General features: G+C 36.0%; 1 protein-coding gene across 2 annotated transcripts in view; it reads right to left on the bottom strand.

Annotated features, from left to right (window-relative positions):
* Positions 1–13,485, bottom strand: part of NAA16 (N-alpha-acetyltransferase 16, NatA auxiliary subunit) — a 61,720-nt gene that overhangs the window by 3,232 nt on the left and 45,003 nt on the right. The window contains exons 10-18 of one of the 2 annotated variants that reach the window (XM_069009769.1): positions 9,136–9,208; positions 8,728–8,897; positions 8,215–8,367; positions 6,197–6,325; positions 5,446–5,659; positions 3,499–3,692; positions 2,678–2,786; positions 2,071–2,169; positions 1,343–1,486 (exon numbers count right to left, since the gene is read on the bottom strand). In XM_069009769.1, the coding sequence (XP_068865870.1) occupies positions 1,343–1,486; positions 2,071–2,169; positions 2,678–2,786; positions 3,499–3,692; positions 5,446–5,659; positions 6,197–6,325; positions 8,215–8,367; positions 8,728–8,897; positions 9,136–9,208 (1,285 nt within the window). Of the gene's footprint in view, positions 1–1,342; positions 1,487–2,070; positions 2,170–2,677; positions 2,787–3,498; positions 3,693–5,445; positions 5,660–6,196; positions 6,326–8,214; positions 8,368–8,727; positions 8,898–9,135; positions 9,209–13,485 lie in introns of those variants that run through there. The other variant, XR_011149759.1, reaches the window with a different exon arrangement.

The following is a 13,485-nucleotide window of genomic DNA, read 5'->3' as shown; positions in this document are numbered from 1 at the left end:
AAAATACTCATTTGTACTCTCAGACTTAGGTTTTAGGTTTTCAGACCTTGGATTTGCAAACTTAATTAAAAGACAACAGTTCAAGAAACTTAAAAGTTGTAAAGTAGGTAAGTCAATTGCCTCAAACCTGTTCCAGCATAAACAGAAGACTGACCCACAGCTGAAGTCCTAAAGCTACCAAGAATCTACCCAGTGACTGTACTGTATTCCATAACACTGTAGGACCAGAAAATAAGACTGTAAAGCAGCCAGTGAGATGCTCAACAATTTGAAGAGTGGAAGAACACATCTCTAAGAACTGGGAGCAACTGGCTGCTGAGATACCTGTACTTGGCTTCTCAAATCTTGAGCCTGCTTACAGAAAAGGGGTGCAAGTAATTTTCTCAAAATGCTGTCTTGAAACACAGACCTCATAGGACCCAACAGAAGTTTGTGGTATTCTACCAAACCTTCTTTTAGGAGAGATGAACAATCCTCTGAAGTTAACTTTTTCCAGTTATTCTGGACAGACCCTGGGTAACTTTCAAAGACCAGGTGAGGCTAGCACTAAGTACTTTAAGTGCCTGATAAAGCTACACTTACTTTTGTTTCTTAACTGCTGGAAATGGATTTTGTTTTCTCAACCAGCTTATCGAGTCACACCAACTTTTATTCCAAAACTTTCTGTACTTATTTAATTCCAACTTCCTTTGACTTAGCTCCAGCAGCTACTTGTGGCTCTTCTATATAAATAGTGTCTGAGTGTCATATTTCAATATTTTCACTGCTGACCATGAAGCAGAAAAGCAAAGGCTACATAACAAGTTCATCATGGGACTTGTATTGATGCTGTCACTGTGAGTAGGAACAGAGACATTCTGGCTGAAAAGAAAACAGGCAAAAGCACTTGCTAATAGATATGGGATTTTGTTTTATATTTTCTAATACTTTAAAAAGTAGAAGCTGCAAGAGGAAGGATGACAGTGCCTCAGTACTTGAATATCTACGGTGATTTGACTGCACTTTTTGACAGTGAAGAGCAAGTTCCTTATGCATCTAATAAAAAAGAGAAGTACATTTTTAAAAAATGGTAAAATCAGACAAATGCCCCTTGCACCCCAACATAAACATGCAATTTTCTGGCTCATTGGAATTTATCTACGAATTCACAGAACGGTTTGGATTGGAAGGAACCCTAAAGATCACCTAGTTCCACATGCCCTGCCATTGGCAGGGACACCTTACACTGGACCAGGTTGTCCAAAGTCCCATCCAACCTGGCCTTGCAGACTGCAGATAAAGATTCTGGATTTACATCACTTATATCATCTCCTTTTCAAGAGCATAAAAAAGTTAAACAAACCTGACAGCTGGTGCTGGATGGAGGTAGCATTGTGTTTGAGAAATTCCTCATTAAAACTCTCCAAGTTTTTATTAATAAAGATTTTCTGCATTTCTTGAGTTAGGACCTTGCTCACAATTTCTGGGAGGTTACTATGGTCAGATACTAGAAGAGGGAAGACAAGGGGGAGAGAAGAAAAAAAAAAAACAAACCACATTTAAACAACTCTAGAAAACACTGAAACCACAGACATCACTGCTAAAAGTGCCAGTTTTAAAATGAGTGCACAGAAACACAAATCTCAGATCAAAATGTGTCAACACAAACATTGCTGATGCATTTACAGATGAAACATTCATAAAGGGTGCTGTGTCATGTAAACTTGCTATTACAAGTTCACCACACATTGTTTCATTCAGAATCTCTCTCCTGCATCTGCCACTTATTTTCTTAAAACTTAAGGTTGTCCAGGATCCTTAGAACACTCACTTTTCTGTGAAATCTAGCCAAAATGAGTTGTTGGGTCCACCTGGTGGATTAATGGAGGAAGGAATATAATACATACACAGTACACCGGGTAGCACAGCCTGTGTTTTCTTTGGTATTGCCATGGAAAAAAACAAAGCATTTGTTTTCATTTTTTGTATCAGTTTGTGTTCCAAGAGTATAAATCTCAAAAATATGTAACTATGTCCTCGTAGACTGTAACTTCTTGTATCTTTATAATTACATACTTCCTACACACATACCAGCTTTAGAGAATTTAATCAAGCACTCGTGTAGCCATGGGTTATTACTGTTAATAGCAAAAGCTCTTTTGACAGACTGTAACATCAACAGAAACTTTCCTGTGGGAAGGAAAAAAACCAAATGTTAGGAAACCAAGACTGAGAATACAGAACTTTTTCTCTTCATTATCAATTACTGTTTTCTTTAGTAAATCTAGTACAAATACTAGAAACATCAGTTTTCAGAAATAGAAAGAAAGTTTATTTTCCCATTCAAATTGCATAATAAAACAGAAGTTCTTGCTGCTCATACTCTGGCAACACTGCACAGATGTTACCATCTATTTACCTTTGGTTGCCTCTAGATAATTAAAAGATCACACCACAAATACCTTTCCACAGTATTTAGAGTATATACTACAACATAGTCTGCTCTTAGGGCTTTTTTTGTTTAAGGGTGACTAAACAAAAACACTATTTACCCTATTATTACTGGATATGATGCAAACCTCAGCTTCAGTCAGATAAGTATTTATTCCAGATAATTTTCCACTACACTTGGATAACACAGGCTGCACTGAAGGATTAAAATTTTGTAGAGCAAAAATAAAATTAAGCAGTACTTTACCTTTTCTAAAGTATATTTCAAATGCTAATAAATGTGTTTCTATATCATCTCCAATAAGATTCTTAAGTGGTATAAGGAACTTAATGGCTTCTTCTAATGGATTTTCTACCTGTTTTAATAAAAGAACAGTGAAATTTACTGCTTAAAATAAATGTCAAATACAATGATAGTTTGTTATTCACAGTGTTTAAATAATCAGAGGTCAAAGGTGAACTGAAGCTAGCTTTCTGAATTAAACTGCACTACAACATTTTTATTTAAACAGCAAGATTTTTTTAAAGTGTTTACTCATCATTTCATGTTGACAAAGACAGCATCATTGCTAACTCTGGCACTGCCTGTATACTCAGTACTGCAATTTGGCATTTAGGAAACAAATACAACCACCTTAGACAACAAGCTTGAAGTTACTATGATAAAGGAGATAGTTCTTTGTTCATAGAGAAATACTGGCTCATGCCTTCAAACTTTGTAAACTGCAATAATTTCTGTTACTTTTTCCTCTATTTACTCTATAAAACCAGATTTCTTCAGGCAAAACACATTTTTTTGTTCAGTATCTATTTTAATGAAGTATAGCCTAAGGTTTAGAAAAAATCCTGAAATTTAAGGAAAGTAACAATATTAATATAGAACTTGGATTTATTGAGGAAGAATACTTCTCTTAAGTGTAAAAAGAGGTACACTACAAAAAGGTACCTCTGCATGCAAAAACGATTTTATAAAAGCACCTAGATTCTTTTAGGAGAATCTGATAGCAAACCCATATTATAGGCTTTTTATGATAATCACATGAGTTTAACATGAAAGACCATGCTAACCCTTTCCAGTTTTTCAGGAACCAGCTCTTCCCTGGGTCCACTAGTTTCCTCCTCCTCTTCATCTCTCTTTTTCTTTTGATTTTTTTGCTGTCGTTCTCTTTCTGCATGCTTTCTTTCTTCTTCAAGTTTTGCTTTCTTCTGTGCTCTTCTTTGCTTACTAAGCATTTTCTTCAATTCTTTGGCTGAGAGATTTTCTACAGATTAAAGTAACAGACAACATATTTAAAAAGTCTTTAATTAAATATCTTGTTTCTAACAACTCAGACACGTCATTATGCTTGTCCCCATCTCAAAATGGCCAACTTTTACAGCAATTTCCATAACTACCAACACTACACAGGCCAACATTGCTGCTAGATTACTACCTACAGCCTAACAATATTTGATCTTGCATATTTTCTCTTAACAATATTTGATCTTGCATATTTTCTCTTACATGGCTATTACAGAAATCTCAATGATTTCAAAGGTTAGCTACAAGAAGTTGTTACATCTGTCACAGGTTTTACCTTAGAAAATGAACAATGGTAATAATAAGACTAAGCTCTCATATTGACTATAGCTCAGCTTGCTTCTAATGCCATCTAGAAACATCCAGATGGATTTAACACTCCATCTGAAAACATGCTGAACTTGCTATTTTTCATTAAAATGTCTGACTAATATACAGCTATGACAACTGCATTGGTTTCATACAAATGGCATGGGATAGCTAAACGGAAATGATCAGTTTAGCCAGAATAATCCTGCAGCTTCCAGTCTGTTTACTGTGGTGTTTCACTAAGAATAGGACTTTTGCTAAATGCAGCAAGGCACAGAAAAATAGGCTCCCAAGGGACTAACACATCCTTTCTGTGGCTATGGCACCATGACCTCTCTGCTTAGGTCATCCTCCATTGTGACACAGGGAAGCAAGTGTTCTTTTTACCCCAGCCACACAGTGCTGCCTTCTCCCACAGATAAGCCTACTGAATCCCAATGAACAGCAGGCAAATGAACTAACATGACTTCTTAGACGCCACCCACCTTTGTATCTATGATATATTGCTAACCTCTGTGACAGATCCTCTGTCACACACTGATCTTACATTATATACAGAAACAAATTAAGGTTGGAGAGAAAAAAGATGCAATTCCAACTGTTCAAATATGCCTCTTTTCATATGTACTTCAGTATGCATAGCCAGATACAGAAAAGCTTATTATCCACCTCTGAATAAAGGTAAGATTGTATTTGCAATATTAAGTGGCATTTTTGGTTTAGCTTCCCTTTTTCCCTATGTCAAATACTTTTCCCTTTGCAAAAAGCCAGACAATTTCACTGCTTTAGTCAACAGCCACTGCAATGCTGATAGTAGCTGCAAATCCACTAAAAGAAAAGCAACTATCTATCTTAAAGTAAAAAAATACCTTAAATAATCTGCTACTGAATCCTCAGATTTCCAAACCACACCCCACTGGCATCCAAAGAAAGTCTGTTTTCCATTTAATGCTACATTTACCCATGTATTCTTTGGTCCTCAAGTTATGTGAAAACTGATAAAACTTAATGCAGTAGTAACTAGTATTACCACGTAATAAAGTAAATACACTAGACCAAAATTAAATTCTTACAATTCAGACTGCTTTTCCACAAAACCTATCCATTGCTTCATAATTCATTAGCTATTAATATTTATCTAATGGCTGACCTGAATCTGGTTTTAATGTTCTGAAATGCCACTCCTCCCCAAGTACTCCAACTACACCTAGATTCATTCACGTTCTAGTTCTACAAAGTAAAGGGGTGTGAACAGAGAGAACTGTAGTGTGCTATGATATCTCTTCAGTTATTGTGACAGAAAAGAGGAAAAACTTTTGTTCTATTTACTCTATAACACATAACTTATTTAGCTTAGGCTTTTACATGTGTCATAGACATATGAGCCTTCATTAAAGTGTAGATACCTGAATTCACTTCTTGCTCTTTGCTTTCATTGGTAAGAGGATTATCATGGAGCTTCAAGTAGATTTTGATTGCTGATCGGGCAGCCTTGAAGTAGAAGGCATGTTTCCTGAGCACATCTTCTAATCTCAGAAGGTCTACATAGGCACGAAGAGTCATCTTTCTCATGCAATATGTGTGGAAGTCAAATTGATCATCTGTGATCTCAAAAAAATGCTTAAAAAAAAAAGAACACAATATACTCATCCTTTATTTAGTCTATTCTTTTATTAGACAGAGGCAAATAAAGTTACAACTGATACTATTTACAGGCAATATTTAACAGGTAGAGAAATATCTTTTAAATACTGACTGTTAAGAGAAACTATCGGTAGGGAAAAATCTCAGTTAAAGCCTATAATGTGATTATTCAATTAGTGACTTAGGCACTCTAAAAGCCAATTGAATGTGACTGTTCTGATTAGAAACACGATTGTCAAAAGTCAGCATAAAGTTAATGTATGAATAGCTCATAGTTAGGAGACGTATTTTATACTGAAACCTTTTTGCTTCAGTAATAATCTTTCACATAATAGCTGGAGAAGACCTCTCCTGTTACAATAAATCATCAAATATTAGCCTGTTTTTAAAAGCCATTATACAGGAAGTTTTATATGCCTAGCAAACAAAACTGTGCTGATTACATCAACAAATATCTTCATTTGTGTATGAGAAACAGTGGGGAAGCCATGGGCGGTGTTTGCACCTACTTACCCTTTCTACTTCATGACATTTTTTCAAGGCATCTCCGTACTTCCCTAGCCTTTGATAAGCTGCGGCGCATTCCGTCTGGAACCACATACACTGCATCTCATTAAGGTTCTCCATAGCAGAAGTTCCTTCCTGAAATAAGTGTCATTATTGCTATTGTAATTTACCAGCTGCATCTTTCAACTATGCCTGGTTCCAGGCCATTAGGAGCAAACAATCAATCCTTCAACTTACTTGGAATACAACAGGAAATGACAAACACTCAGTGACTGAGAATAATACTTGTGGTATTCTGTGCGCCCCCAGATAGAAAGGAATAGATTGGAATTATCAAAAAAAACCCCAATTATCTGAAGATTAATGTCTCAACAGGCTTTTAAGATTAACTCATGCTTGCACACACAGTCTCACTTCTACAATTTGGGGGCAGAAAACAACACTATTTTTAAAAATTCCTTAAGTTCAGCAAACAATTTCAGCTGGTTTTCCCCATCACGTAAGTGGCATCCACCAGTCTAAAACTCCACCAATATATTCACTGCTTTATCATGCACTATGAGTAACTACACGTTCCTTAGAACTTTTTTGTCTAAATAAGCGAAGTTAGATTTATACTTGATATTTTCAAAAGAAAAAAATCCTAGGATTGAGACTTAGTAGTTTTAATGCTCTAGACTGAGAATAAGGGAACTGGAAAAACATTGCACATATCATTAATATTAGTCATCAGGTTTTCAGAACAGTCTTTATAGCAGAAAAAAGACCCAGTTACACTCACAACACTTAATTACTGATGATGAGATTTATCCTCTCTTTCCAGATATCTATGATAAAGTTCTGTCTTTCTTGCATTAACACTTCTGATAAGCAAACATGATGAGTTTTAGGAATCAAGTTTTCAGTCATTACTAGAAATATCTAGAAAGCCTGAATCCAATTTCAAGTGTTATCACACTTAAAATCAAAAAGAATAAAGGAGCCTAATTTGTTTATATGCTCCAGGATATCCCACGAAGTCGTCTTCATGTTTAGTTACATAAATCATATGAAAATCTGGTATTTAAGAATCCAAATTTTGTTCAATGTCAAAAATATATAATTTAAAGTGCTTACCCCATCTTTTAAGGATAGACTTTGCTTTAACAAAATTTTTGTGTGTAATACTAGCTTAAAGGAATTAAATGTTCAAGTCTAAATTAATTTATGTTAATGCTAAATCATAATGAATATAGTATACATTCCTGTGCAGTTAGATCAGATGGTACTAAAGGGAAACAACAAGGTAGTCATCAGATGAATTTCAAAAGTGGTATTTTGAAGTATGGCAATAAAAAATACTCCTGGACAACTACCTTTGAACTACCATTTTTTCCAGAATTTACTGGGTCTGCACAGCTGGAATACTGCATCTGTCTCTGGGGCCCCCAGCACAAGAGGGATATGGGCCTGTTACAGCAGATTCAGAGACAGGCCATGAAATCTCAAAAGGCTAGAACATCTGTCCTGTAACAAAAGGCTGAGAGAGTTGGGGTTCACCCTGGAGAAGAGCAGGCAGGCTCCAGGGAGACCTTACAGCAGCACGCCAGTATATAAAGAAGTTCATAAGACAGGCAAGAAGAGACTTTTCACCAGTCAGTAGCAACAAGGAGCAAAAGTTTTAAGCTAAAAGAGTGTAGCTTTACACTGGATATAAGGAAAAAATCTTTACTGTGAGGATGTGGCAATATGCTGGATTGTAGATACCCAGGAAAGTTGTGGATGCCCTGTCCCTGTAAGTGTTCAAGACTGGGTTGGATGCAGCTTTGAGCAACCTGAGTTAGACCAAGATGTCCATACCCATGGCAGTGGCATTGGACTACTCCATCTTTAAAACGTCCTTTCCACTACAAACCATTCTATGTATTTTACCACCAGGTGTAAGAGCATTATAATAAAAATGGATATTAATAAAAATTAAAAATTATGAGTGAAAAACCACCAGAGACAAGCAGAACACCTCTTAATTAAGGCAATATACTTGCCCTTGTGAATTTAGAGCACATCTCCTCTGCATCCTTCACCATATTTGCTCGCAGCATGTATTTAGCACATTTAGAATTGATAAATCTGTCTGCAGTATCCAAAGACTGTGCTTCATCCATCCATTTGGCAGCTTCCTTGATGTTACCTACATGCTGTTAGGAAGAAATTAAATAGTTAACTTTCAGTAGAAGCCCAGTATTGACCATCTCCTGAAATCTGTATTTGTTGCTGGTACTTCTCCAACAGAACTAAAAGCTAGTGTTATTCTAACTCCTCCCACTCCCAGATTTTTTTCACCATTACAATTCACTGTAAGTTGTAACTGGCTTTGCAAAACCCAAAGAAAAGGGTTTTCATTTTCTTCCTCACAAAACAGTACCCAAAGAAACCCACATGAAAACTGATGCCCATAACCACTGCAAACTGAAATATTACCCACACATTCACACCAGTTTGATGGGTTGATTTTTTTTATACACTAGGTATTCCACATGTCCAAATTCCCCTTTTACCTTGTAAATTTTTGCTTTTAAATAGAATAGTTCTATTAATGTTGGAGTGCTTGCAATTGCAGCATTAATGTAATCCAAGGCCAAAGAACACTGGCCAAGTTTGTCAAAGTGCTGTGCCAGGAAATACCGAACCCAAAGCAGTGTTGTTGGGGGCTCTTTCTCTCCATTTTCTGCAACAAAATGGGAAAGGTTACAATAACCAGTAAAGCTGAAGACTGCATTTGAAAAATGAACATAAAAACAAAGCTTGACAAACTCAGCAAATATTTCCTGCAATGAATTTATTTACTAGAAAATATAGTAACTATTTTTTTTGCAAAAAGTATCAGCACTTCAACAGTTCTTGATAACTTTCATGAACAGTATTAGCAGTTACAGGGTAATTAATGTAAGACCACAGAAACTTACCACATGTACTAAAAAGGTCACAAGTTTTCAAAGAGGCTTCATAACCAGTAACAAGTTCCTGGATTGTAGAAACCTACATGTAAAAAACAGTATGTGCTTAAGTTTTGCTTTACTATCATTTTAACAGAAACTAATACACTGAAAAGAATACTTGAGCAAATTAGAGAAACTATACAAAAATAACTATTTGATTTGGAAAAAAAATTGGACATATCTTCACATAATTTACTTCCCCTTTCACAGATATTTTTGATCACCCATTTTAACTAGTGATGTGGCAGAGAAATGGGTTAATCTCAGGCAGCTTACAGCAGAAGGTATTCAAGTACACATGATTAATATCTTCAGTAAAAATTCCAAAATATAACTTAATTTATGCTATTTATTTTTAAGCATTGAAACTGAGCCAATTACAAAAAGGTGCTTTGAAAAAGATCATGCACAAACTTCCCATAACAATGGAGAAACAGCAGAAACTTCTGTGGTTTTTTGGCAGGTTGCTCTGTACTATTAATGATTTCTGTTTTGTTTGAAAGGTATTGTTGCCTAGAATGAAGGTTTCACCTTTGACAAAAATCTGTACATTGACTTCCTGACGGCTAGTACTTTCTGAAACCAGACACTGTCAACAATATTGGTTTTCACTCCTAGGTTTAAGACTCAAAACTCAGTCATACAGTTTTTAACTTGCACTATACAAGTCTGACATTTACAGTAAGGACAAACGTTAGGATCTGTGCATTTCATGACAACTATTCCAATCCCAGGTCCATGGCTCACAAATGCCACCTAGTATTTCTAAACACTTTATGCAATGCTCAACCTGTTTTGTAGCCTCATTCGAAACATGTCTGCCATATCCAGCAAGTAACCAACTAGCCACTTTACGTAACAAAAACAACATTACAGTAAGAAATATGATCTACGTATATACACCCAAAACACAGAAGGGACTTAAAAAAAATGAGACCTGACTGTAAGCATAGCAGGGAAATGGCTACATTCACCATTAGGTGAAATCTCTAGATGGTAAAAACCAAAGACTTCAATGATTAAAAGTAAGATGATCCTAATTTAAAAAGCTGGTTGCAAGAGTAAAATAGAATTGTAGGGAGAGCAAAATTTTTAAAAAGCACAAATTGACAGCGCATGCATCCATTTCAAGATATACTTTGGGAGACAAGGGAGAAGGGAATACACCTTGTTCTAGAAGATCAAAGTATACAATTTGAAGGACACCACTTTATTTAACCTAATTCAGCACAACAGGCAAAACCGGCAAACATTATTTCAAAGAGAGCAGAGAAAGCGACGCACCCAAGTCACACACAGCCACTGTAAATATCTCAAAAGTGTAATAAAATGTATAAACATACACATTCTGGAAAGCCCTGAGCAAATCTCATAAGAAATGAGTTTTGGTAGCAAAATCTCATAAAATATAATAAAATGTTACTGGACTTCAAATAACTACAAAGTGATAAAGGAATGTGAAGAAGTCACAAGTAAATGGATGAAGGCAAACAAGTTGTTCTCTGGCCTGCCTCAGACATCTGTTCACTGAAAGCAATCAACACCCTCAGAAAATATTTGAAGATTCTCCTCTCTAAAAAAAGTTTAGAAACAGAAGCATCTGCTTCAGGTAGCATGGTTGCAGTGTGTATATGCAACTGTGCAAGTGTTATTTCCTTGCTGATTTTCACTGCAATTTCCAAGTATCCCAAAGTTATCCTCATCTGGCTGCTAGTAGCCTCATTATCAGTGAATTGTGTGTAAAGGGAGAAAGTCTGCTTCATTTCTTGAATAAGTACAGCTCACCACCAAACTCTACATATAAATGTTTCTATTACTGCACACTCAGGAGCATGGCTTCATACCTGGACAAAGACCATGCTACCACCAAAAAGAATGGCATCACCACCCCTGAGCCACACATGCCTGGTCCCTGCTTTGGCTAAGCGCTAGCAACAGCACCCAGGGTTAGGAGTGATTTCCTCCCAGTTCCCCCGCGGTGCACCAATGCCCAATTACTCATTTCATCAGCAGTGGGCACTGGCAATGGACAGACCCGGGACATCCTCATATGAGGGTCTTCAATCAGCTGACATGAACAGTGAAATCAAATACTCTGAATCTTGAGGAGATGGAGAATACAAAGATATAAAAGATGTAAAAGATGCCAAGTTCTTCCACATTCAGAAGTCTGCAGTGGTTTTGGCTTTTGCAGTTCAAGAAAATACACTGTAATTGTCATTCTGGAAGCTACTATGAACATTACATTTGGAAACAAGTATTCAGTGAAAGCAACAGCTGAGAAAATGCAAACGAGACATTATTTATTACAGACATAATGAAAAATCACAGTATCTTTTCCCCTTACTTTTCATGCTTATGCTTCAGTCTCTTGCTAGTAATTTAGGAAAATAATCCCAGGTTTGTGTGCTGCTTTAGGGAGCAAATGATCTGGAAATATAAACCATAATTTCTGTGTCCACATTAACTGCAAATTTAGTTGCAAAATCTGTCTCTTGGATTTGCTATTCTAGAGTCGTCACTGCCATCTTAAAGGCAGTAATATTGTACTATTTCTAAAAGCTACAGCATTCTTCATAATTTTATAATTTCCAAAAATTGAGCTGAGGTATCTGGAAATACCATTATATTGACCACAAGTTAATTTCAAACAGAATTATTCTAAGAAAACAGTGTGTTTGTTCTCTGGCCATTGAGTTGAAAATACTTGAAGGTATCACAGAAGAGTCACTGAAGTCATCAACAAATCTCTAATTTCATTACAAAAGGACTGAATTAATTCCTGGGGTCACCAGTTTCAGAAGCCTCTTAATCAGAATTCAAATCTCAAACCTTTTCACAGGTCACTACCTACACCTTTTATTTCATTACAGAAGAACAATGAGCTGAGCAGCAAGAATCCAAGAAGGAGGAAACGGGCTTTAGCCTTCCTCATTTACACAAGCAAGTGAAGTGCTCATTTCTCCTCCTATACCCTAAAGATTAAAATTGTACATGCTCATAAACCATTATATATTCTTGTCAAGTGCAGTAGTCCTGAAAGTTAAAAAAGCATCTTCCACACTTCATACTACTTGAAGCAAGGACTCCACAAAGGCTGCACTGCTCTTCCATTCCTGTGCAGTTTATTTCCATTGGAAAGTACATTTTTAAAGTAAACTTTGAATAAATGCCTTAAAATGAATAGTTGAGAAATACAGACTGGATTAAATATAATGCACACACACCTTAATTTCTTTTTAAATTATAAGTAGCAAGAATGCAATTCACTCAGACTCCAATTCTGAATTACCTTTTTCTCTGTGAGCACTAGTTTGTAATTATCTGATTACACCGAGATATATTTTGTGTCCACTTTTGTAATGGACAGGCTAAGGGAAAGTGCCTGTTTTCCAGGTAAACAATGATGACTAGAATTCTTTATCATCTTCTGTAGCTTTCATAGTGGCACCTATAGGCTCATCATGAAATGGAAATCTGTGCTGCATGCTATGCCATACACCAAGTGACCCCTGCTACAGAAATTTTTCTTAAGACAAAGAGAAAAAGAGGCCTATCAAAGGTAAGAACAGTAGGTAAGAACTACAGTAGCCGAAATTTTAGTTTGATTTTTTTCTATATTCCATGTAGTAGTAAGTTGAATGAAATGACAAAATAATAAAAGTCAGGAGAACAGCAATACAAAATGATTAAGAAATATCCGTAACATAGGCAAGGTGAAATACATAATGGAAGATGAACTCAACAGCCTACCACCACAAAGCAAGGATGCAAATTTTTCAAGTAAAAGGTTTAAATTCTCTGGTTTATTTATGGAAGCTAAATTACTACATTGGTTCCATATCCTATTACTACATCAGTTGGGTAAAATATTTCCTAATAGGCTTCTATTTCAATGACAACCTTCCAAACACCAATACAGTATTTCCTTCAATGAAACAACTGCAAGAAAAGGAACTGAATTACTGTAATGTACTATAAAGTGGTTAGACTTACACTGTGTCAATATTCTTTTTTAAAAAAGACTTCAGCCTGTTAATTTATCAGTTACGAACGCTACATTTAAGTATTTTTGTTTCAGTTGCTCCTATCAGAATTCAGTAAAAAGTTACCAGCACTTCCAGTGCAAACACAAGTCAGAAGCCAGGCAGTTTGGGAAGCAATCTATGTGTTGACATTTGGCACAGGTTTGAGTCCCTGCCTTTTGATTTCCTGAGGACATGTTTAATATTATCTGCTCCGTTCTCAATGCCAAATGACCAAATGGGAAACTTTACATACTGGTACTGAGATGTTGAGTTTGTGACACCACTTTTC

The sequence above is a fragment of the Aphelocoma coerulescens genome, chromosome 1 (assembly GCF_041296385.1).
Source record: "Aphelocoma coerulescens isolate FSJ_1873_10779 chromosome 1, UR_Acoe_1.0, whole genome shotgun sequence".
Taxonomy (NCBI): Eukaryota; Metazoa; Chordata; class Aves; order Passeriformes; family Corvidae; genus Aphelocoma; species Aphelocoma coerulescens.
Note: the sequence above shows the minus strand (reverse complement) of the source record. Positions and strands in the feature narration are given on the sequence as shown.